We start from the raw sequence: 27,343 nt of genomic DNA, 5'->3' as shown, positions 1-27,343 counted from the left end.
GGATGTCAGAGCGTATGGCAGCAACAAACCACTTTCTCTCTCTGCAAGTAAGCAGCAGCTATGCCTGTTAGTAGAATTATTCCGTTGCTTTTTTAAGCACCTCTTGTCAAAATGCTTCAGAAATCATGTAGTCTCTGCAGATTACTAAATTGAGACAACTGAGACGATATCAGCGGCTTGCACAACAACTGCTGGGTCTTGATAGACATTCAATTAGCAGCAATGCATTTATCTGTGATTTGTTGCCCTCGAAGATCCCTGCCACGTCACTAGAACTTGCGAGGCATTTTGAATGGATTAATTTACAGAAGCATCACTTAATTCATGTGCTGCTATTTCATTTGTGCCTTTTTTCCTTCAATTTTCCTAGCAAGTATTCCTGCTCTAGTTGCAACTGAACTAGAAAGAACAACACCTAGTTACATAATATTTTCTTAGCCAGTGGCCAGTGTTTTGTAAATATAAATTGTAAGATACTTTTATTTTCTTTTAGGATAATTATGTGCTAAAGTAGTTTTGTTTATTTTAAATATTTCTAGACAGCCGTTTTGAACCAAATCCTCTCGAGTTGCAGAATGGCAGGTGTGTATTAGGTGGCATCAGGTTTTGTTGTTGCTTTAGTGTTAAAAGCAAGATAGAGGGAGAGAGAGATTTGATTAGAAAAAATAGGTCACAGTTGGTTAAATGCTTCTCCTATACAGTCCCATTGAAACAAACAGCGACTAAGTGGAAGCAGTGTTCTGTGCTCATAGATTTTGATGCATTTGCCATGGAATGGGCCCTAAAACTTTCAATAACTGCCAGCACATCCATTGCTTCTACAGATGGATGCAGTTAGATGAAAATATTTATTAAAGAAAAAATGAATTAAAGGCAAGTCTACAGAAAGCCCAGGCAAACAAACTCAGGAATAGCTCAATCTCTGCATTTCATTATTCAAATCAACCTTGATTTCTGCAAAACAGTGAAATTGTCCCTAAGTGAGGGTAAAACCACAACTCTGTGCATGCATTCTCAGAAGTACTTGGGGGAAAGTGAGACTGAATCCATTTGGACTCAACTTCTGCACAGGACGAGTGGAATAGAAGAGACTGTGGAGTCAGTTGGCAGGATCCAAAATTAAAGGTAAATAAAAACAGCAAATAAATAACACAGTGAGGCCTTGTTTCAGATATTACGTTATGTAAGTTTTAATGCTGTACATTTCCTTGTTCTTACTTCATGCCATGCTTTAAATCAGGAAGGGTAAGAAAATGATTGCCATAATGAAAGTTAAGACACTATGTACTACACTAGAAATGGAGAACCTGTGGCCCTCCAAATGTGGCTGGACTACAACTCCCATCACCCTTAGCTGGCATGGCCAGTGGTCAGGATGATGGGAGTTGTAGTCCAATAGCATCTTGAGGACTACAGGTCCCCCCCCCCCCACGTACTACACATTGAAGAGAGGATAGCTCAACATGAGAATGGACCATGGCCCTGCTCCAAATGTGCTGGCCACCAACTTGTCTTTCCTTTGGTATCTAATGGAAGCAAGGCCATTGCATAGCAATAGTCCCAGGGATCAACATTTCTTTCTATTCACAGGATGGAGGAGAGGAAAAAGATAGATGCTGGGAGTAATTGGGCAACACTGGAGGAAAGAATGTAAGAACCTGGGTGCTGAGTCCCTTTTTGTTTTCTTAACTGTGTTTCTGCTTTTCCCTCCCTCCTGTTCTGAGCTTTAAGCTTCACTCAATGGCTTCCTTCTGCTTTATAAAACAGAAGGCATGTGGAAGAGCAGAGGCATCAATCTGTCCTGCCACTGGTTTGATATCCTGGAACATAGGAAGATAGGATATTGCCTTATGTTGCATCAGACAATTGGTCCATCTAGCTCAGTATTGTCTACAACAGTAGTTCGGAAGCTGTTGCCTAACAGATGTTGTTCGGCTCCAACTTCCATCAGCCCCAACCATCATATATATGGGCTAGACATGATGAGAGATGGAGTCCCAACAACATCTGGAGGACTACTGGTTTGTACTGACTAGCAGCGTGGGTTTTCATGATTTCGGGCAGGGGTCTTTACCAGCTCTAGCTGGAGATGCTAGGGATCTTATCATGATCTTATCAACTGAGGTAGCGCCCTTCCCCTTGGACCCAGGCAGGCACTCTTTGAAGAATTTTCATGAAGATCTTTGAAGAATTTGATTGAGGCATGTTCCTAGTCTATGCTGTGTAAATATTTCAGTCAAAAAACATTTGCATTGTTAACCTTTTCTGCAAGGTTGGATAATTAGGAGCTACAAAGGTCCGTATAGTTAAAGCTATGGTTTTCCCAGTAGTGATGTATGGAAGTGAGAGTTGGACCATAAAGAAGGCTGATCACCGTAGAATTGACGCTTTTGAATTATGGTGCTGGAGGAGATTATTGAGAGTCCCATGGACTGCAAGAAGATCAAACCTCTCCATTCTTAAGGAAATCAGCCCTGAGTGCTCACTGGAAGGACAGATCCTGAAGCTGAGGCTCCAATATTTTGGCCACCTCATGAGAAGAGAAGACTCCCTGGAAAAGACCCTGATGTTGGGAAAGATGGAGGGCACAAGGAGAAGGGGATGACAGAGGATGAGATGGTTGGACAGTGTTGTCGAAGCTACCAGCATGAGTTTGACCAAACTGCGGGAGTCAGTGGAAGACAGGAGTGCCTGGCATGCTCTGGTCCATGGGGTCACGAAGAGTTGGACATGACTAAACAACAACCTGTTTGTGAGTTGGAACTGTAGTACCAAATCCATACTACAAGTATTCTTCTCCTCCCCCCCCCCCCCGCCCAATGGGTTCAGGACCAGTAGAAGTGCATTTATAGGTGTATCTATGGCTTTCAGGAAATTAGATTGCTCATGCATACCATATCATCCCCATGCAGTTGTGTGTATAGTTTGACATATACCTTTCTAGTATTCCTTGCTGGTTTAAATTAGATGTTTTGCCTCCCTTTCTTTTTTCATTCTTAAAAATACCAAGTGATACCTGGTTCTTAAAAGCTGGGTTTCACATGGAAACGCCTGTGGGAAGTAATTGCTTTTGTGGCTTTGACATTGCTATTCCTTCTATATAGGCTCAGAAGTGACATTGCTGTTCCTTCTATATAGACACACTAACTGTGAGCACATAAAGTTTAAGGCATTTTTTATTATCGCCCTCGCCCCTTAAAATAAAAAAGGTCTATAGCCTGCTTGTGGCTGGGTCTACAAAGACCAGCTTGTAGAAGAGGCCGGGATTTCATCTGAACTTAGTTGAGTTTTATAGATCTATTTATGAGATCCAATAATGTAATGATGTAATTTTACTTGTCTAATAAATGTTGCTGTACAAGCAAAGGACAGCAAACATTTTCATTGTTACCGAAATCTTTTAAATGGTAGGCTGTTTTGAGTCCAGAGTGGATGCTATTTAATAAATGTTGGCTATTCAGCCAACAATCACAATTATTTAAAGGGTTTTCAAAAGGAAAAGAACAAATCAAATAAAACAATTACTGTTGTATCTCATTCTGAAGTTAAGTGTATTTTTATGTGGGTCTTGTTTGGTGTCTCCTCCCAGTTTTCATCCATTATCACAATAATTGAGTTTGTAGCTGGAATTAAATTTATCAAATTGTGTTATCCTCTTTTGAAATTGGATAGGTATCCTGGCAGTGGGAGCTAGAAGTTAATCTGCTTTGCTAAAGCCTCCAGTGGCACAGTGGCAACAGGATTGAGAAGGCTCAAACATTCTCCTGTCACCCTGGACACGATGTAATTTCTCCTCAATCCCTTGTGCAAATAATGACATTTGAATCGAGCATTAACAGGCTTAATTACTTTAAAATTGTCATTTTAATTTACACTGATATAGTATTGATCATACAAGCAGAGATTAAGCTGTTCACTGGAGCAGATGATGGGGAATTAAACATTAAAGGGTCCTCGTGGGGCTGAGAGGGCCATCTAGAGTGTGCCAGAAGAGGAATGATATTTTTCCGTAATGAACTGGCAGTATGCGGGGACATGAATCTTTGGCCTACTGGAAGAAGGGAAATAATGGGGTTTGGGAAGCATTTGCAGGCTATTCATTCGCTGCCATGCACCAATTCTCCAGTGATTCATCCACCTCACCAACATTTATTTATCTAGCAGATTCAAGAGTTATGACCCTTTGCTAAGTACATCTAATACAAGGCCGAGTGGAATCTTTCAGGGGTAACCTGTTAAAATAAATATTATTGTTCTTATTTCTGCATAATGTTAAACATTGTTTAATCCTCCAAATATACTTATGCCAACTCGGTACACCTATGTTGATAGTTAATACTTTATGAAAATCAGAGCAGCCATGGCGGGATTGTGAACTCGCCCAGGCCCATGGTGCTTTTTTTATTTGTTTTATAAACTATGCATGTCTATTAAGAGACATTAGTATTCGTTTCCTCCAGAAATTTGCCTAAATAGCTCAAAGCTACAGGGATACTGGTTGACCTCAGTCTTAATCCCTTGCAGGACTGCAATCCCCACAGTACATTTTTCTACAAGCATGTCCATGTTTATCTGTGCTTTTTTGCCTGGGTGTATGTGAGTGTTGCTAGGGCGTTCTGTGCAGCCATTTCCCAGTATTGGTTTCTTGAGAATAAAGGACACACTGTTTCTCCAAATACACATGCTATTATGTGCAAATGTGGACTGCATGTACATATATGTAACATGGGATTTGGCGCCTGGTTCACCATCCGCAAATGATTTTTTATTTATACATTTGTTACATTTAGAGCGTGCTGTTTCTTCAAGGAGAGTATGGTGGTGTGCATGGTTTTTCCTCTTATTCTCCCTCTCCCCTTTCTGCGCCCAATTTTATCTTCACTCCAGCCCTTTGGAATAGGCCAAGCTGAGAGATGGTAATTGGACAAGGTTACCCAGGAAGCTTCAAGCCAAGTGGAAAGGAAGTTCCAGAACTTTCCAGAACTTCCTTCCCCTCCGACCAAGCCAAAGTATACTCAACGGCCATTCGCCCCCGTCCCCTGCATGCATAGGGGTGCTCTGTTCTGCCCTTTTAGTGGTGTGTTTGGGTCACTTCCAGGTTCGGTGCTGTGTGCACATGCGCGATCGTGCATCATTCAGACACTCGTTAATCAGTCATTGCCTGTATTGGAATTCAAGTCCAAGGCTACTCTGACCATGTTCCTTTGCCTTAGCAATCAAACTGATAATCCATCAGTTGGTGACAGGGACTCCCATTTCTTATTGTCTGGCTAGAGCAGGTGCAGCTAACATTTTTGGGCCCAGGGCCACATTCCCTCTTGTCCAGTTGCCTGGGACCAGGATGCCAACAGTGGACATAGGGAAGACCAAAGTAGGTGTGGTCAAAGACAGCATGTCCCGTCCCCCCCCAACACTACCACGTGCTGTCACAAACCACACACACATACACATGCAACATATATCACACATGTGTGCGTTGATACAAAACCAACAGTAGGCCTTTTCAAGCCAAATTACAATGGGGGACCTGTGGAAGGGGGGAAAGACACTGCGGCCCAGTAGGAAGGTGCCATTTGGTTCACAGAGCAATCTCCTTAGCGCTATGAGGAATTCCTCTCATTGTTTCAAATTCCAGTGCCTTGCTTAAAATACTAGATTCTGCTGCCTGCATCAGGGTATGCACATGGTGCACAAATACCCTGGACGTTTTGTAATGAAGGGCAGCAGAGAAATCAAAATAAATAACATGTATGAAATAAATAATAAATATTCCTCATCGCCGCCTTCTCTCCTCCTTTCTAACAAGTGCCTCTCTGTCACACAGCTTGGGGCACCATTTTCCCCACTTGCTGATCCACTAATTGACATTGGTGCTGAAGGTATGGCAGTGAGGAGCTGCTGGCCATTTTTAAAGCAGTTGTCGTGTAAGAAGAAGAATATCTGAATTCTATGAGCAGCAATAATACTACCGGGCCTTATGTGGAAGCATCTGCGGTTTTCTTAAACAGAAGGAAGATGTAAAAACTGATTGGGGCAGCATTTCAAAGTCATATATTCAGCCTGAGCCATCTGTCTGGGGTATCATAAAAATGTCATTGTGTGGGGAAAGAAATGAAAATATATGGAATATATTAATATATGAATCATATTTATAGTTTATGCTTCATTGAATTTACAGAGAGGCGACCCAATGTGATCAATATCCATTTTATATAGTTTCTTGTACCATTTTAATGTATTGGGTAGACACTAGGTAGACTGTTTAATGTAACAGTAGACGCACATTATATTATTTCTACCATTAGTTTTTTTCCTCTTTTGTGTGTGTCATTCTTTGCACCTTATTTGGATCCTGTCTGAGAACTTCCCCCTAGTCTTCTGGTAGAATTCTGGGTCTTGTTTCCGTTGAGCTTAAGCAGGAGACACTTCCTGTGGCCTAAACCCCTTGAAAGCAGGTATTTGAGAATAAATTCCTACTTTGCTTAGGCTGCTGTCGTCTTTCCTCTTAGGCTGCTTACGTTCCACAGACTGAGATTCAATATGTTACTTGAGTCACGGCCAACAAGTTCTTGACAGTCCGCTCAGTGGAAATTTTGCTTTGTACCGCAGATTCCTATTGAGTATCACTAGCTGCTTTGGAAAGTCTCCTCCGTTTCAGAAGCGATTTACTCTATAGTATATGAACTACATTTCAAGAAACAGGAGTCCAAAACCTTCTTGAAGTTGTGGAGCTCTTTGGGTCTTTGCCATCATCTCCAGTGAAGTTTAGCAGTCTCCCTCTGCATAGGATTGCAGCCATGGAAAAGGCCATGTTCCATTTCGCTATTCATATAATTTGCACTGACTTGACTATGATTGATCTCTCCGAGGTATTTGGGGTGTTGTATTAGATCTTGAGAGTCCCATGGACTGCAAGAAGATCAAACCTATCCATTCTTAAGGAAATCAGCTCTGCGCGCTCACTGGAAGGACAGATTGTGAAGCTGAGGCTCCAATACTTTGGCCACCTCATGAGAAGAGAAGACTCCCTGGAAAAGAGCCTGATGTTGGGAAAGATGGAGGGCACAAGGAGAAGGGGACAGCAGAGGACGAGATGGTTGGATAGTGCTCTCGAAGCTACCAACATGAGTTTGACCAAACTGCGGGAGGCAGTGGAAGACAGAAGTGCCTGGCATGCTCTGGTCCATGGGGTCACGAAGAGTTGGACACGACTAAATGACTAAACAACAACAAATTAGACACTGAGTAGAGTTTTTAGAATTCCAGTACAATGTGGTCATTTGATTTGGCCATCTGCGAACAAATATTGTGAAAGATTGCAAGCATGCTGCAGTTCTTATGAACCAAATTCTGGGTGTACATAAAATAATCAGCATAGCCAAACGGCCAAATTCCAGCCCCAGAGAAAGGCAGGCTCTCTGACCTCAGTGTACCCTATTTGCATATGGCAAAAGTTTAATTTTAACACAATTTCTTAATGTGTTTATGGGTTCAGCACTTAAGAATGATCAATAAATATTTGCAACAATATGAAAAGGAAAAAATAGTTTAGAGTCAAGATATTGTTTATAATCATTTCCTATAGTTTATATATTCTGTCAAATATTAATTACTCTTAGCTAGATAGCTGGCATGGCAAAGAAGCAGTATATCTTCTGTTCTTCAGTGCTCCATTATATATACGTGGACACAAAAATAGATACATAAAGTATAATTAAATGATGAAAATGTTTTAGTTGTCATAGGGAAGACAAAGCACCCAACCCGGTCATTTGACTTGAAACATATAATTAGCAAAACCCTTGTGGATTGCTCTTTTTATCGTTTGCAATATAGCAAAAGATTTATAACAGTGACGTACCTTTTGAATTTGATTAATAGAATTGTTTTCTCCATTTGATTAATATGTTATCTCAGCCCTAGAATAATCGAATTAAACTGGATTGCCTTGCCTCCTTTTGATTTGTTGCATGCTTATTTCCATGCCCTGACTTATCAAAGGCTTTGACTATTTTGTTGGGTCCATTTTGTCATGTATTTTAACTTACGATCTGTCTTAATGTTACAAGATGCCTGCTTCATAAGGTGCATATGTGTGTAGGGTTTTTGAACTAATTTTTCAGCCATCTATAATGGGTCATTTCCTCTTCATCAATATTTTATCTTGAAAATCTGCATAAATTTAATCTGCAAGCAAATGTGCATTGAATTCCCTACTTAAAACGTAGCAGAGGAGCATAGTATCATGTTCCCCTAATATTCAAAATTAAGTTCAATTGTAAGAAGCTAAACCAAGAGATGGCTTTTGTGTGATTATGTTCTTTGATATGGTTTAATGCAATTTGCTTCATCAGATGAATGGAGCATAGTCGTTTAATCAAGTTGATCAAAGATAAAACTAAATAGCATTTTGTAGTCAGATGCTTACTATCTGTCAGCTGCCACTTTTGAAGTTTTATAACCTTTATTTTTCTTCATTTTAATTTTAACTCTTCGGTTTCCTGCCTAAAAAGAAATACATCTCAACACACATGGTTATAGGTTCGTTTTTGCCTGTTTTTAACCTAATAGCAATAAGAACCAACAGAAAAAACTAAAATGCTACTTTTTCACTGATAAGCCCCTTTGCCAGGCCTTGGTCATCAGGGGTTAGTAAACATAAGATAACACAAACAGGGGTCACAACTTCTGGCTGGCCGTGGTAACAGTCAGAATGTGTGATTGCTACAATACCTTTCTGCTTCTAGAAAGGGACAGGATCCTGTATCTCTTGTTGTTCAGAAACTCAGATGCGGTTAGAAATACTGAGTAGTCTTGTTGGGTGTGAAAGTAGCTCAGCATAAGGGGGATGCCCCAAGCGTTCTCCAGAGTTTGAGGGATGACCCATTTTTCCTCAGCGGTACATCCTAAATGCTGCTACGGAATGTTTTTGCCAGTGAGACCTGGGGGTCACAGCTGACCAGTGCTGCCTTCAAGTCCCACTTTTGACAGGGATCAGCTATATTCTGGAGTTTCCACTCAGACACTCTGATCCCAGTGGGTCTTGGGGTCACAGCCAATGAAGCTCAATCACTGGTGTGTCTCCAGGTACGCCTGGGCTGTGTCTGGGGTCTGAAACCTGGGGATCTGTTGCCAGTCAAAGCAGACATTACTGAGGTGGATGGTCTGACTCTGCAGACAGCAGCTTCATAAGTTCCCATGGCAAACAGTGGCTATGAGCATATTTGGCTTTACTGAGAACATTTCAGAGACTTGAACGTCTTTGTGAAACATTGGTGCTAAATTCACAAAAAGGCAGAAAATAATGGCCTGAATTAAAGTTTTGTTTGGGGATGTTTGCGTGTGTCTGTGTGTCCATTTTAGCAAAGAGGCAAAAAAGAAGTTATGTATAAATCAGGCAAGGTGTCTATTTATGTCACTTTTATGACAGCCATTAATTTCCTTTTCTGGACAGACTCCTGTCTGATAGAACCAACCCTTATTGACTTAATGGGAAGAAATTTATATCCGTACAGAAGCTGTGATGAATGCAGTCTTAAAGTTCAATGATTCAGATACTTTAGTAGCCTCAAACTTTGACCCAGATGGACAGAGAGCTAAATCACAAGGTTTAAATTCTGGTTGCACAATTCATTCATGCACTTTCCCTTGGAAATTATCAATGCCCTCTTTCAGCACATCCATGTGCAGTTCTCCTTGGACAACCCTTGCTCTTCCATTGCTGCATATAAAATAAATATTTTGTCCCTGAAGAGGGGCTGGGAGTTTTGCTTTGTTTTTATTGTTTCCATGCTATTATTATCTGCCTTGTAGTAAAGGATTGTTCAATGCAGCTCAGCAAAAACAATAAAAGAGGAGGAAGAAATTAAATGATAAAAGCTCACAGATTAAAGGCAAAATGACTAGCTGCTAAGTGATTTAAAAACATTTTGAGTAGGCGAGCTGCGGCTAGACAATCACGGAGTAATTTATTTTAAGACAGCATTTTATTTATGCACATCTATGTGCTTTCTTGATTGTTTTGTGGATGTGATTTGGTTCAGCTTGCATCATCCAGCATTATTGATGGAAAATGCTTGCAGCTTGCTGCAGATTTTACCTTGAGGGTTTGGAACATCAGAAGCTGCCTTATACCAATCCAGACTATTCGTCTAGCATAAACCACTGTTGCCTATTCTGAGTGGCACCAGGGTCTTTCTATCTGTTACCTGTTCCTTTTGTAAACTGGAGATCGAACCTGAATTCCCCTGTGTGCAAGTTGTAGCCCCTCCTGGCCAGAGAAAACTTTTGTAGAACCTTGATTCTTAAGTAGTAAGAGTACTTGTAGGTAAACACCCCCTGATCTGTACAGCGGTACCTTGCTTCTCAAATTCACAAAATTCCATTCCGGAAGTCCGTTCCAAAACCAAAGCGTTCCAAAACCAAGATGCACTTTCCCATAGAAAGTAATGCAGAATGGATTAATACATTCCAGACCTCTAAAAACACCCCCGAAAATAGCAATTTAACATGAATTTTACTATCTAACGAAAGCAATAGACAATGTACTGCAGTCACACAATCAATCAGTCAGTAGCTGAACTGGGTTCCCCACACTCACAAAAGCATCCAAAGAGAGCTGCAAAAACAAACGTGCAAAATAAATAGACAGACCTCAGTGTAACACTCAAAACGGAAGTTTAGCACTCAAAACGGAGCATATTGGCTTCCGAAAAAAGTTCACAAACTTACTTCCAGGTTTGCAGTGTTTGGGTTCCAAGTTTTTTGAGTACCAAGGCGTTTGAGAACCAAGATGCCAACGTGTAGCAAATTCCTGTACGCATCATGAGCAGTTTTAGAGTATATCTGCACTGCAACAGTGTTTCCAGATTTTTTGAGGGGCGAGGCAAAAGTGTTTTCACTTCATTGCAACAGTGTTTTTTCATTTGTGGTAACGGCTTGGGAAAGGCCCATGAACAAAATTTCACATCCCAGATTGCTGTGAGCTCAGGAACGGACTGCATATTATGATGAATGTGTTGTGTGAAGTCATGTCTTCAGTTTTAATCATGGGGCAATTGGTACTGGGACCACAGGACATGAGGAGACGAGGCTCAATCCCCCCCCCCCAGCTGTGATCAGAAACAAAATCCTCTCCCACATCTCTGAGACTTGGAAACTTATTTCTCTTGAGAAGATTTTATCCCAGATCACATCTGGGAAGGGATAACCCTCCCTCCCCATGGTCCTAATAGCAATCTCCCCACCACCAATACCACCAATAACTACGGAAGGTACAAGTGCATGCAAGTGATTTAACATATGTGAATAGCTTGTCCCTTACTCATTCTGGAGTTGAAGTGGCTTGGGGAATGGGACGTGATTAGGAGACGGGAAAGCGAGGAAGAAAGGAGTAAGGTTATTGGACAAATACAGGAACAGGAGAAGCCAGTGCGCTGGGGGTGGTACCACAGTGACACTCTTCTGGCAGTGTTGCTGCTAACCTAGATGGAGAGGGGGCAGACTGGGATGGTGGCAAATTTGGGGCTGTGTGGGCGCACTGGTGGGAATAACAGGTTGGCCCCACCAGTGCAGTCTTAACCTTGCCACCTCCCTGCTGCCTCTAACCGCCACCTGAGTAAGCAGTAGGGATGCTTCTGCCAGGAGTCTGTCTCTACTGGACCACCCCACCATGCCAGCTGCTCTTGGTTAGTAGCATACGAATGCTTAGAGATAGGGAAGAGCACACCTTTGGGAAGTTTGAGAAATGCTGGCTTACCTCTGCCACTTGCTTTTTTTTGGCCCAGCAGTCGTTTTATCCTGAAAACTGAAGGATATCTGTGTCACAGGAATATGGGAGTCAAAAAGAGAATGCAAATGAGATGAGATCTAGATGAGGGTCCGTTTTAGCAGATCCTTGTCACTGAGGAGTAATTTATGGCATAGGCATTAGCAAGGAGGACTCAGTGTGATTCTGGCTTCCTGTAAGGAGTCAGAAGATGAAGATCAAGTACAAAATGTGTTTTATGCTTGTGTCTGTAATATCTATTAAATAGACCCAGAGTACTTTTAGGGGGAAATATTCTCAAGAGTATTTTCTTTTCTTTGTGAATTTTAAATGACTGGGGTGGGGGCAATTCCCTGACTCCTCAGATTGTCCCTCATTTATTATCTTTTTTATTATTTAACAAAATTTATATACTGCTTAATATTTTTATTTTTAAAAACCTCTTAAGTGGTTTACAACAAGACGTTTACAATTTATCTTTCTATTACAAGGATAGCAGATGCCTCATCTTTGCTTTTTAATGTATTTACTGTATTTTAGCTCTCCTTTTCAGAGCAAGTGCTCAAAAAAGGCTTGTTGGGATTTTAGAAAAGTCTTTTGGGACTGCTTTAAAGGGTCTCTAGCTGAGTTTTCAGAAGAGGGAATTCTAAAAGTTTAGGGCCAGCACTGAAAAAGCATTGTCCCTGGTGCCTGCCAGTCTGATCAGCCTTGATGGCAGGCCAGAGAGTATAGCAGGGTTAGAAAACATGGCTCTCTTCAGATGTTGTCAGACTTCAGCTCCCATCAGCCCTGGCAAGCACATCTAGTGGTCAGGGGACAATGGGAGGGCACCACATCGACCATTTCAGGAGTAGAGCACCTGAGACCACTTTTAGTGGCTCATTTGGTAATAATTCACAACATAGCAATAATGCTGATTTCATGTAAAGAATCAGAACATAAAGACAAATACTTGCTGCACCAACAAGCACAAAACAACCCCTCTGCAGCACCACAAATTCAGCTCAAACGTTGGAAAGTGTTGATCACTTCTCCTACCTGGGCAGTTATCTTTCCACAAGGGCCAACACTCATACCAAAATCCAGCATCGCCTGAGCTTTGCGAGTGCAGCTTTCTCCTGATTGAAGCGCAGAGTGTCTGAGGACCGGGACATTCGCAGGGAAACCAAAATGCTTGTTTACAAAGTCATTGTACTACCAACCTTACTGTATGCTTGTGCAACATGGACCACTTATAAATGCCATCTCCAACTCCTTGAAAGATTCCATCAACCGTGTCTCCCCCAAAATTTTCACATCACTTGGGAAGACAGGCGAGCTAATGCCAGTGTACTGGAAGAAGCAAAGATCACCAGTGTTGAATCAGTGATTCTTCATCCTCAGTTCCGTTGGACTGGTCATGTTGTGCAGATGCCTGATTATCGTCTTCCAAAGTGACTACTCTATTCCAAACTTAAAAATGGAAAGCGTAATGCTGGTGGTCAACAAAAGAGGTTTATAGACTGTCTCAAGGCAATTTTTAAAAAATGTAGTATAAACACTTGACAATTGGGAAACCGTAGCCTGCAAATGCTCCAGTTGGAGGACAGCCTTTACCAAAGGTGTCATGAACTTTGAAGATGCTTGAACTTAGGACGAAAGGCAGAAACATGCTAAGAGGAAGGCATGTTTGGCAAACCATCACCATGATCAACTCCTTCCCTGAAACTTATGTCCCCACTGTGAGAGGACATGTGAATCCAGAATTGGCCTCCACAGTCACTTACGGTCTCTCTGTTAAGACCATGTTCATGGAAGACAATCTTACTTGGCTATGAGTGGTCGCCAAAGAAAATGACGACACACAGCTTATGTTTTCGAAATAAAGATACTAGCACTATAGGGTGTAATATAACTTATTTCCTTGAATAAAGACACCAGTGGGTTTATTATTATTATTATTACTGACCTATTCTTGACTCCAGTTCCTGAAAGGAATCTAATTTGATGCCAGGAAAGAAAGGTATAATGCCTTAGAGTTCTGATAGTCTTGTCAAACTCCTCCTTAGTCCTGTTTGCCACCCATGTGTTGGGGGTGTGGAGGAATTTGTTCTAGACAAGGGTTCAGAAAAACCTGAGACGTTTCCTTGGGAAAATAGTTTCCAGTGGAATGCAGAGACTGGGTTCATTTGACCCCAGTGGTTGGCCCTGAATAGACTCATTCGCCAATGCAAGTCGATTTACTGCATTGGATTACATTGAGTTGCTGAATCGGAAATTGCTGCTTATAAATTTATAGCCAGGTTGTTAAATATAACAATCAGACAAATTTACCCACCCACCCCAATGTATAGTTTAGATAGCGATGTATCGGGCTTATTTTTCTTCTGGTCGAAGAATTGCTGTTATGGCTTTTTAATGCCATTTGCTCTTCCAGCATTTAATCATTGCCTTGAAAAGTGCTCTGATAATAGAATAAGGGCTTTGGAGTTTGGATGGCTTAGTGGATTAATCTTCACCTTTTGTTAGCTTGGTTTGAATCCAGAAACTCTGATCAGAAAGAAAACATTCTGATTAAATAGCTTGGAAGAATAACTTTAAAATATGAAGGGCTGTCATCTGACATTGTTAGAACTTTGTACCATACCTGAAATTAGAAAACTGTTCATTTAAAAAAAAAAATTGTTAAGAGATTCACAAATACGGTCTGAATACCATTTTCCTGCATTAAGAAAAATGAGTGAGTGTATTTATTACATCAGTTACAGGTATGTTGTGTGTTAAGAAATGGATGCTAGTTTTTTGTTTCATACTTTAGGGGATCTTCCCCATGATCTCTATGTATTTGAGTAGTTATAGCATATAGGAAAGAGAGAAATGCTAAGTAAAAATGACGAGGTATTTTTACAAAGGGTTTCCAGCAGCAGATTGATATCTTTTAAATTTCTGAGCAGTTTTTATGGGTTGGAGCTGTTATTCAGTGTCATTATTTTTTTATGCTTCTTTGGCCACCTTAGACTGAGTTTCTAGTGACACCACAGTACATTATCTTTTCTTTCTTTTGGCTTTGTTGAAAAAACAGTAGTGTTCTTTTCCAGAAAATTCAAAAGATAAGAAATTCCCACAATAAGCAGCATTAAACTTCTTTTCCCAAAACGAGACACAAGCTAGTTATATGTCTCGTTTTGTCCATATATATCATTCTAATTGAAGGAGAGAAAACTTACTTTACTTTTAATATACTAGAAGTCCTCCATCTAAAAGCTAGACTATGAAGAGGTTTGTTAGTTTCACACTTGCAGTGATTGAGTTGATCACCCTTTTCAGTTAACAGCAAACCTTGATTGCATATACTGTAACTCATGTAGTACCATTATAAAGACATACATGCAAATGTTTAGTTTCTCTATTGCACCATAATAATTGATATTAGAACAGTTTAAATACATCATAATCCCCATCCTCTCTGTTTTTCTTAGTAGCTATATGGCTGATTTTGCATATTGATGTTGACCATTTAAATGTATTGGATTCTTAGAACTGAAATAAATGCTTTCTCCTCTGTTTAGATGTATTATATTAACTGCATTGGTTAGAGTGCATGGGCTGTTTGATGTGTTTTGGAGTAAAGGAGATAATAGCAAAAATTGTGAGTTAAACACTCCCAAGAGATTTAAAGAAAATATAAATGCACTTTTAATTATGATGCAAATTTACTACATGATCTAATCAACATGAAATATTATTGATTGGGCTTTTATGCACAGTGGTATAGCAGAGCAGCTTCATTTTTCATTATTAAAAGGCAAATTGAGAGCACTTTACTAAATTATTTTTTTATTAGCTGCATGTTTATCCAAATTATAATTTCGAAATTTATCCTTGAGTGAAAATGTACTTTTAATTGCGTACATATTGCTTTTAATCAAGATACAAACAGAGACAAATCAGAACTTGCATGGATTTACATCTTTTCAACTTCATGGTATGTTAGCTTTTATGATTAAACTTTTTAAAAATAATTAACAGGAGTTGTATCCAATATAACTCATAGCATATTGGTTTCTTCAGTACATTGAAATTATACCTTGTTATTGGTTGTAGTATATAATGTAAAAAACCCCACCAAAATCAAATCATGAGAATATTGCATTATTTCGGATTCATAAATCCCTATTGCCACATCAGTTGCAGCTGGGGAGAGGACATATTTCTGATTGTCCCCCCCTTCTCTGGGGGAAAAAAACACCTTTCTGCTTTTAGTAAACTAACACTTTAGGGAGAGAACTGCCTCCCCCCCTGTTGTCCTATGCTTTCATGCATGTAGAGAGACTTTTATATAGGGGAGTGTTCAAAAGTACCTGGAAGCTATCAAAAGTTAAGAATTAGATTCCAGTCCATCCTACCCCAATCTTCGGTCCACAAATGTTACAGGACTACAACATAATCCTTGACAATTGGTCATGTTGTCTGGGAATGATGAGAGTTGTTTCCCTGAGATGAAAGGTTAGGGAATAGACTAAGCGATCAGGGTTCAAATCCTCCCTCAACTATGAAGTTAACTGGATTACCTTGTGCCAGTTATTCTCTCTCACTCTAACCCATCTCACAGCAGTGCTTGTTGAGAGGATAAAATGGGTGGAGGAAGAATCACGCATGCTGCCCTAAAAAATGGAGGATTTAAAATGAAGTAATGTAATAATAAATGTGCCTGTGGTATGTTGTAAACGTGAGAATCTGTTCCTATCATCAGAACATCACCTTTAGATTTTCACTTTCTTGACAAAACTTGCAAATTGTATACGAAGACTGCGACATTTCATTAGCAAGTTTGATCCGATCACAAAATCAAAGAACATTATTTTATTTTTTACAAAAAAATACTACCTCTTTGTACGCTAACAACATTGGATAACTGACAATAAATGAAGGATTACTTTTCCTGCCTATTGCCTAGACCCCCAAATACAGTATTAAGTCAAGTATAAATCAGTGGGGATTTTCTTGCTGAAATACCTGGATTATTTGTTGATGGAGTTGGTCAATAAATAATTATAGAGATATTAAAAGCAAGGAAAAAAGAGCTCAGTTGCCAATTTGCATTCTCTACAGCTTTGTGAAGAAGTCCTCCTTAGCCTGAGCATTAAACTGAAACACTAATGAACATTTAAGCAGTATATTAGAATTACTGTATCTGATTTCTTGCAGTTTTTTTTTAGAGCATAGCCACAACTGTTTTCAGGCTTTCATTCTTTATTTGTGCTGTATAGAAGTGCTGTAGCCCTAGATGACGATAAGTCTTTTGTCTTCTACTTGAAACGTATGTTGTGGAACTCTCACAGAGCCCCAGATAGTATTGTAGCCTTGTGGTAAGTGAAATTAAGATGCAGCTCACATTGTGAGACCCATTGCAAAGGGCATGTCATTATTGTGTGGGCAAACCTACACTCACACATCGGAAGTTCAACTAGGTTCTTTAGGTGAATCCAAGGGCTTAGTTATGCCCAGCGATACGTTCCCCAGGCCCCTGCCCTTTGCTTGAATAGCAGGCCACTGCGCTGGTGCTTGAAATTTTGAAATCAAACTCCTCCATTTTGAAACTAACCTTTGCCATGTCTTCTTGGCGCAGAGCTGCTGCTCAAGACACAATTCAATGTTTCTTTGGTTCTAGGTCACCCGTTCTAAACACTTTCAGTTTTCCATGCTACTGCAATTTAGAATCAAAGAGTTAGAAAGACCCTCCAAGGCCCACCTCCCAGGGGGTGCAGAGAACGCCATTGTTTCAATATACAGCCTCTACTTACTGGAAACATCCCATTGCCTGGATTCACCATGTAGCCACCTTCCTGCTCACTTCCTTTTGCAGCTCTAATAATCAGTTTCTATCTCCAGCGTTTATCGTGCTGCTCCTCCCCTGTAACGATGCACACTGCCTTTTCCCAAACCACTTCATCTGAGATAATTCAGCCTGGCTCATTCACTGACCATAGCCTCACTTTTAAAACCTACCCTTTCTTGGCAATGCAGAGTCACTTTGGTTAGCCCAGTGTTGCTTTCTTGTAGCTCTGTTATAAGTAAGATGTTAACGATGGTGCGTACATCTTCCATTGGGAAGTGAGTGTCCTGTGCTCTCCTCCTTTCCTTTGTGGGGGTCCCATATCCTGGTTTAATAAACCTTGCCCTAACTGTTCTGTTGAAAATGGCAATAAAATGTTGGTTCTGGGCAGCACTATTTTTCTAGAAAAAGAGGTTCTGGAACCCACCTGAGAGGTGCTGGAACTGAGTTCCGGAGAGTTCCCGTCCTGGTTCCGAGACTGAGAGAAGGATGGCTGTGTGTATGGAATTTTGAAATTCCATTGTAGCTATCTTGTGACTGAGAGTATTCTGATAATTTGTAAAACCTTCAGGGTTTGCGTCCTTGTAAGGAACTGTTCCTTTCCCACAAACCTTTGTCCTTTCTTTAAAGGCTGTCTTGTTACACAGTAGTTCATCTTCGTTATGGTGATTTTTTTTAAAAAAAATTAACAGGTTTATTAATCTTGAAGAATTTATTATCGTCAAACATGAGATATTATTAAGTTGGTATTGTACAAAGCGTTTTGCCTCACTGTTGGAATGACTTGTCCTCTGCATTGGCAGATACAGAAACATTCATTTTGTTTCCTAATTAGAAGAACTGCAAGCAGAAGCTATGACAGAGTTCAGCTCCTCAATGTACAGCCTGCCAGGTTCCATAGCACAGGCTTTATAAAATTCTCCTTAATTCAGGAACAGAATATCATTAACTTTATAAGTGGATGAATACAATGGACAAGCAATTTAATTAACTTCTAACATTGAACGTTGGATGGGAGACAAAATGAAATTATGCACATATTTCTCAGGCAGGCAGTCAACCTTGAAAGGGGGCCTGATTGTGCTGGGTCACAGAAGGGGACAGCTCTGTCCAATTATTTCATATTTAGCCTTAGAATATGAAATTTGAAATTTGGTACTTTGTAAATCAATCGTCCCTTATTTTGAGGCAGCTTACAAAGATTCCCGGAGATACAGAACAGCACCCGGTGACTGTGACATGCTAAATACAGCCTTTTACCACATGATACCCTTCCCATTGAGAGATGACCTGGATAATACTAAATGAAATGGGCAATAATGTCTTCTCAACAAATTGAATTTGCCATCACCGAGTCTATTATAGAAGAAGAGATCCATGAAATACTAAATTGATTTGAAGTCAGGCGGTGTTCTAATTACAATTGCTTAAAGTCAAGTGATCATGGTAAATGTGGCTCAACTTTAGACTTAAATTTTCGACAAAGTAACAATATCTTTCTCTGAAACACAAAAGATCACGGTCGTTTGGTCTCATAAACCACTGGAGGTGTGGGGTGCCATTTTCATATCTATTTCGTGGCAGAAGAATGTGCAGCATGTTGTAGATTCTGTACTTGGAACCACAGGCAATTTCATTAAAAGACTAGAATATATATTTTTCCACCTTCTCTTAAATATTTCCTGAAATCTTTTCCAAGTAGGTCTTCCCAGTTTTTGGTATATAGAAAATGAGAACAGTAAGAAATTGTCTGGACTAGAACCTTTATGCAGTAGTGCTATGTTGTTGTGAATTTTGGGGTTTTTTTCCAGGGAGTTCTTACACAGAAGAGCATTCAGAAATGCCACACGTACCCCTGCCATCTGAAATAATTCAGTTCAATCTAGCACCACAGACTTTTGCCATTTAATTATGCTGTGTGTTTAGATCAGGCAGGATGATCGGTAAAATTTTGTGAAGTGGGGAGACGTTAGGCTCTTTGTTTTAATAGCAGTTGACCATCTCACACATCTGCACAGCCAATCATCAGGGATGGTGGATCTGACATAATCCAAAACATCTGGGGAGACCCAGGTTGGTGAAGGGTGTGGTAAACCATAGTTTACTGTTACATGAACGTGGCTGCTCAAAGCTCGGAGTTGCACCCTCCTCCCTCCCCTTTCATCTTCCCAGCACAGCTGCCAGGAGGCAGTATTAAGCTTTTGATTTCTGTTTTAAAATCACCAGTTTTCTGTGTCGTGGGAGTGACTTCTTGTTAGATTAAACTATTGTTTATTGAGGCAAGCCAGGAACCAGCCCATGGTTAACCAACATTATTTAAACTAACCAGAGTTCTCTCCCCCACACCCCGTCGCCCACATTCACAGATAACAGACTCTGGTGAGTCGTTTTTAGCAATGAATAACACGGCATTCTCTGTTAAATCAGTGGCAATTTAAAAGACAGAAATTAAGGTGCTCTAGCACCTGATCCTAGCCACCAAGGACGCCTTAACGGGCCTGCATCATGAAAGCAACTTCAAAAATGGCAGAATTATTTTGCAGGGACTGCTGGTCTTTAGGATAAAGCAGTGGGATTGTTAAAGAGTTAATGCAAGTAATTTGATCCCCTTTTAAAGTTCCAAACGCCCGTGTACTGGATAGACAAGGCGTGATGTGAAAACAAAGCACAATAACAGTTTAACGCTGTGTACTTTGGCTGATAAGACAAATGCCGGAAATGATAAATTGCTGGACACCCAATTTGTTTGCAGATAAAATGTGATAGATTATTTTTTAATGAGATGATTTGTGTACACAGTTTCCCCCCCACTTAGAATAGACATTCACCCCAATCCAGGGAACAAAACACACACACACACACACACACAAAAACCTTTTAACTGAAGGCATAAGATTACTAAAGAACTCCATGCCTTCCTCTGTACTGGGATATCTTTTTCTATCTGTTCCTGATCTCCAGATCCTGGATCTGCTTTGGCACCGTGCTGATAGACAGACGAAATGGACTGCCTTACCCACCCATAGTTCAGGAGGGTGGTGGGAACAGGAGGATATGGAGCAGCATCTTCCTGCGCTTTTAATTATAAGTGAAAACTAAATGTATTCCATTTGCATCTAAATGAAGCTGTTAAGGAACACAAGCAACCCACCCAGCCTTCAAATTAGCTCTGAAAATGGGTTATGTCTAATAACGGTGGCCCCTTTATATCCTTCCCAATACATTGCAACACAAAAGGATGCAATGAAAGATCCTTTAGAAAGAAGAAAAGAAAAGAAACCACTAACCAGTAAATGAATGCTTTTATGTAAAAATGTTGTCATGATATCCAGAGTTATTGTGGCTCCTCATTTGCCGTTGCTCTTCAAACTGAAATATGGCAGCTAATAGACTACATTTTTCTAATGGAAAAATAAGTGCTCTTGACAGTCAGGTTTATAAATATGTAAAAAAACAAAAACAAAACAAAAAAACTCCTCTTTTAATTGTTTTTGGCCAAAAAGGCAGGTAATCAATAATATCAGACGTGACAAACATACTGGTGACACACGCTATAGTCAAAAGGACTGGCAAGAGATAAGGACTTCCTGTCAGCAGTGACCTATGCTAATTAATATTCAGATGCTGTCATTTTCCATGACAAATGGATTCCTTGAGCTATATTGATATAGTAGGTTAAACATTGAAAAAGTTAAGTTGCACTTTGACTTTAAATATTCATTAGAGCTAATTATGGATTTTATGACTACATGAATTACACTTTCTGAGTCGCCATCGGCAATTTATTTTACATTTATTTAAGGCACTCTTCATAATTGCAATATTAGCTTTAGCACGTTCAATGAGGGTTGTGTGCGGTGAATGTTTACTCTCTGTGGTGATTATTTAAACGTTTTACTTTAAGTACTTCCGTGTAGTTGTTAAATTTGCACAAGTGAAATGACCCATAGATCAGCATCTAATTAACAATTAAGTAGACACGGTTGCCTTTAGACTTCATAGATATTTTCATATTTTATCAGAATAACATTTCCATATCGTGAAAGTCATTATTGGTATGGCAGTTATTAGCTATGGGTTCCCCACCCCCGCAAAATAGTATCAAAATATGCTTGCCATGCTGAAAATTTCCTTTGAGCTTAATTGGACGACCGATGAACTCCAGCATATTACTGTTAGAATGCTCTGTGTAAATACTGATTGCTTCTCAGATACGTGTATTGTTGTTGTTATTATTATTAAATTTATACCACCTTCATCTGAGGATCACAGGGTGGTTCATAATATAAAAACACAGACATACATAATATAAAAACAAACGAAACACACACACACTGTTTAAAAGGCCCATAGATTGTTTAATTAGCCAAAGGTCTGGGAGAAGAGGAATGTTTTTGCCTGCAGCCTAAAGATATATAGACACATATAATTTTGTTTATATGCCACCCTCACAGTTCAAACCATGCTCAAGGCAGCTTTGAAGAAATAGGTATCAAACTACATTAGAAAAAGTAGTCATAAATAAATAAAACATTAAAGAACGCAAAACAATTTCCACATAAATCACAACAAAATCTAAATAAAAATAGAAAAATCCAGCAGAAACAACCCTTTCCCCCAACAACACCTCAGCCCAGATCTGTAATGCACCCGGTGAAACTCCCTGAGGAGAGCATTTCACAAACGGGGAGTTACTGTAGAAAAGGCCCTTTCTTGTGTTGCCACCATCCAGATCTCTCATGGAGGACGCATATGAAGAAGGGCCTCAGATGGCGATCCCAGGGTCCAGGTCAGTTCCCAAGGGGTTCATGTCTGTGTGGATATATGTACTACTTTGCCATATATATATATGGTAGAGTCCATATTCCATAGCACCCTGCCAACACAACACTTACACTGCTGGGCTGCTCTGTCTCATTGGAGAGAGCAAATCCATGCATACCAAGGAAATCTGCTTCCTCGATTGATAAAACTCTGCAAATGATGGGGCTCTTCCAGCTCCTCTCTGCTAAGAAATTGTGGCAACTGTATATTTTGAGAAATGTGATTAAGGAGCTTAGAAACGATAATGCCAATTCAGCAGAATGGAAAACCGAAATTCAATATCTGTCAACCATACTTGAAAGTTCATGAGAGTTGTATCGAAATAAATGTGTTTCACTCAGATGTTGAAAAACAAAATAAGAAGAAGAATCCAGACCTTAAACTGGCACTATAAAATAATATTAATTAAAATGGGGGGGGGGGTATAGCCCAGTGTGCTATTGGCAAAGGATTTTGTTTTTTGTCTTTCTGTGTGGAGTTGGGTAAATCTGTCAACTTTGGTTTCTGTCCTCTTCTTCTTCTTCTTCTTCTTCTTCTTCTTCTTCTTCTTCTTCTTCTTCTTCTTCTTCTTCTTCTAAGTTTCCACATTTCCACATCAGTTTGTGTTTATTAAGTCCTCGCAAAAATCTATTGTATTTTACTGTGAACTCCTCCTAATACACATACAGTTTTTAAGCAGTTTTTCGAGCTCAACTTCTAGGTCCTACCCAATCGGGAATTTTTTAGTAGCTTCTAAACTTGCGTGAAGCTGCTTTATACTGAATCAGGCCATTGATCCATCAAACCCTGTACAGTGGTACCTCCCGTTGCGGAGGGGATCCGTTCTGGAGGTCCGGCCGGATCCTGAGGTTTTCACAACCGGAGAGACCGCTTCTGTGCATGTGCGCGTGGCAAAAACCCGGAAATATACCGGTACTTCCGGGTTTGACGCTTACGTATCCCGAAGTTTACGCAAGCGGAGGGATACGTAAGCGGAGGTCCAACTGTACTCTGACTGGCAGAAACAGGATTGAACCCTGCCCTCCAACAAGGTGAAGTGTCTTGCACCAGGCCCCACTATGAAGGGGGTGAGGTAATAGAGGAAGTCAGGAATTGGTGATAATGCAAGGAGATTTCTGTTGGTCCTAGTGTGAAGAGGGGCAAACACTTTTTGGGTTCTGCTTCAAGGCGACAAAGGGTTGTATCCAATGCTAATCCCATTCAGAGTAGACCAATTGAAGTGAATACACGTGAGTAAACGTAGGTTAATTCATTTCAGTGGGATTACTCTGAGTAGAACTTATTTAAAGATAAAAGAAATGTTTTGGGCAACCACAGAGCCTGTGCTTCTCCACTAACCTCTCTCGCGAATTAATGGACACAATGCTGATGGGATATGTGCAGGGAAGAGAGTGATGCTTTCAACCCAGAGGACGATTGTGGTTTTTATTTTAGACTTGGAGGGGGGGGGGAATGAGCAAAGGGAAGAAATCTTGGGAGTGGGAAGACAGGGACACCCTTCTGGAAGAGGCAGAGTTTTGGCTCACTGATTGCTGCATTATTTATGAGAAGCTGCACATCTAGAGATTAAACATTTGCTGATTTGTCAAAAGCACAAACATGAGGGTCCTGCCCATCTCCTTGACATATTAGTTCATCCAACGGAAAACACTGTCACACTTTTAATTGATGAGTACACTTTCTGGTGACCCAGGCAGCCTGCGCCAGGTTTTTATTATTATTATTCGTCCTATTTTTTATTATTATGCATTTATACACGGAGGAGGCAAATAAGTAGCAGGCGTTCTTAAGGAGGACTCTTCCAAGGTTAACCATTCTGAAGAAGGGCAGATTGACGGTATGGTAACAAAAGAAGAATGTAGTACAAGATAAAAAGGCTGACACCGAATATTTAATATCTTAATAGAATTTCATTAGCAATTAATAAAAGGCAGCTGCTGATACTGGTTATACACTAATGATACTCTGGCCTTTAACGTCCCAGGAATCACAGTGATAATTTTTTAAATAGCAATGTTCTTGAAGGGCTCCTCCTTGCAGAGATTTATTTGATATTAGCACTCATTCACATAGCAAGAATTCCTATGCTCAGGCTTTGTCTATTCTGCAATTGCATAACTCTGGTGGCGGTGGTGTTTTTCCTGCAAAATTTAAGGTGCTACCAAAGGGAATTGGGAAGTAATAACCTGATCATCAATAGTTCCTGTTCTTTCAAAGCTGTTGCACTGCCAATTTTCACCCAAAAGAGAGTTGGCAGACTTGGGGTGAGGAGAGAATGAACTGTCGTGTGAGGTATCCGCCTAAGGATTTTGGATGCATTTGCCAAACTGTTGTGTGTTCCATTCAGTTTTGTACCAGAGTTCACTGTGATGTGGCACAGAAATTGCATGCACAATGGTCTGGAGCCAAAGGAAGAATCATTATAGCAGAGCTTTCCAAACTTTTCATGTTGGGGGACACACTTTTTAGACATGCATCATTTTGCCACATCAAAATTACTAGCAAACTGGATGGAGGTCAAACTAACCCCTTTCCAGCCCTGGGAGCGTTTGCACAACACACCTATGCACTGCAGCTCTCGCACTAACATGTCACGACACACAGTTTGGAAGGCTCTGCATTACAGTCTTCATGGAATCTCACTAGTACTCTGATGGGCATGTACAGCTACATGTTCTTGAAAGGATCTATCCTCCCAAATACCTGCTCTTGAAATCAGCAAGGAAAGGCCCTGTTTGTTTGTCACATGGGCAGTGGTGGCCAATAGGGAAAGGACATGAGGCAGGGCCTTCTCTGTGGTGACATCACATTTGTGGAACTTCCTCCCTGACTCGCGCCAGAGCACCGGACCAAAAAAGGACAGCGGGGTAGAAAGAGAAGAAACATAATGCAAAAAATGGTGATATATAAATGTTCTTATCTATGCTAATAATGATTAATGATAACCTATATTCTGTATAAACTCATTCCAAATATCAGTATATTTACCCAAAGAAAGCCTATGTCTATAAGCAATCCATTCATATGTTGTATGTGCTGTCGTGTCTTCAACCCATTGGTTAAAGGAAACCATAGTTTTGTTCTTCCAATTCATCAATACCAGTTTTTTTGGCCATAGTTAGGGCGCATTTTCATTGTCCAGTTGTCAACTTCCATATGATAGTTATAGAATTCAAAAGAATATTTTTTTCCTGAAAATTTTAAGTTTCTCCTTACAGTCAGGTTTATACACTTCAACACTTCCTCCAGATATCCAGGACTATAATACAGCTACCTGGGCGCTGCTTCTTCTCAACAATGAGCTCCTAGAAATCCTTAAGGGTTTTTTGGTGCATATTTAAGTATGTTGTATAATCGTGTTTTTGTTGCCAGTGACATTTGCCAATTAGTAGTAAATGAATTCTGAAGGACCATACTGCCTTTAAACACCAAAAGGATTTTTTTTTAAAAAAAAAAAATAGTTTATTGATTTTATGTCTTTCTGTACACTTATAATATTTCAGGTTTCAAGCTTTTGGGAGTGGTTTCTTTATGTTTTGCTGACTTGGTTTCTCTTTTCTTACAGGCACTGGGAAGCTTTTACTTTCTACATGAATCCTTGAAAAACATTTATCAATTTGACTTTAAAGGTAAGTGGAAGCTACAATATTCACTTATCTGGATATAAGTCTGTGAGGCTTACCTCTGAATAGAAATGTTCAGAATTGCAGTGTTCTGTTCTGCTCATATTAGAAGGAGCGGCCTACATTACTTTTCCAGGACTTTTTTCACACTTTACACGGGGCAAACCCAAGTTTACCTCTCAATGGACACTTGACAAGAAACTGTGGCCAATCCTGGTCCTCTCACCAATGTATTCCTGTGATTCCCAACATTTTGAAAGTTGCCTGCTCTCTCACTTTAATATATATTAAAATATATATATCAAAAGCTTCATTTAGCTTATTGAGACAGGTCACATTCATTCTACGTTTTTGCACCACATTTATTTGAAACATCATTGAAATTGTAAGTGAACTAATTGTCTCAATTGTCTCAATTTCATTATTCTTGTTGTAACCCAAGATAGATTGCCCGCTTTCTTGTAATTGAGGGTAGAGGCCTGTCTTCAGTGAAGGATTGGAAACAGCCGTTCTGTGAGTGTTGCATTTCAAGGTTTAGTGGTCATAAATCCTCATCATCCTTTTGATGTGAAAGTAAAACCCGAGACATAACGCAAAGGATTCATCGTAGCATATTTTTATCCCTGAAAAAAAGGGGCAATGTAAATTGCAGCATTGATATGAGAACTTGTTAATGACAGATTAACTTGCCTCTCTGCTCAGTCTCTCCACCTGTAACAGTTTAATGGCTGCTGAACAATAATACGGGTCACTCCTAATCAAGTCAATTGTGAAAATGCCCGATACATGCACTTACGTTTTAATGCTAAGTCTGGATTTTGTACCTGATTGCTTCCATCACCAAATTCAACCTTCACCTTACTGCCATTTATTTATTATTTAATTACATTTATGTCTTACCTTTCCTCCATGGATCTCAAGGCGCTCTATAGAGGGTGACCAGTAACAAGCACCATCCCAGCATCTTCATCAGTGCTGGTCTTTGGTCTCTCAAATTTTGGCGGTGCCCTGTGTGCAGCACTAAAATTCTGCCCCCGCTGCCTAGTGCGCTCCATTCTAAAACATTGCTTTTGTGCCCCCTGCAGCACAGCACCGATCACGCTATCCTAAAACCACCTCTGTCATTATCGTCATCAAAATGTTGTTGGTCAAAAGTATACGGTTTATAGCCAAAAAACGAATGACTCAATCAAATTTTAGCAAGCAAGCAAGCAAAGATTTAAAAAAACAGCATAGTAAAACTCATAAAACATACAGGCACTTTATGGTACATCTCTCAGAAGGCTTGTCTCATGGTTTTTCCTGTGCTGGGAA

General features: G+C 40.1%; 1 protein-coding gene across 4 annotated transcripts in view; it reads left to right on the top strand.

Annotated features, from left to right (window-relative positions):
• INPP5A (inositol polyphosphate-5-phosphatase A) overlaps positions 1–27,343 on the top strand; it is a 239,861-nt gene that overhangs the window by 106,813 nt on the left and 105,705 nt on the right. For all 4 annotated transcript variants that reach the window (XR_014564893.1, XM_083741100.1, XM_083741101.1 and 1 more), the window contains one exon: positions 25,972–26,035. Coding sequence is in view for 3 of the 4 variants with exons in the window: in XM_083741100.1 (XP_083597226.1) it covers positions 25,972–26,035 (64 nt within the window). In the remaining variant the exon portion in view is untranslated. The remainder of the gene's footprint in view (positions 1–25,971; positions 26,036–27,343) is intronic.

This window comes from Podarcis gaigeae (assembly GCF_964106915.1).
Source record: "Podarcis gaigeae genome assembly, chromosome: 5".
Classification (NCBI taxonomy): Eukaryota; Metazoa; Chordata; class Lepidosauria; order Squamata; family Lacertidae; genus Podarcis; species Podarcis gaigeae.
Note: the sequence above shows the minus strand (reverse complement) of the source record. Positions and strands in the feature narration are given on the sequence as shown.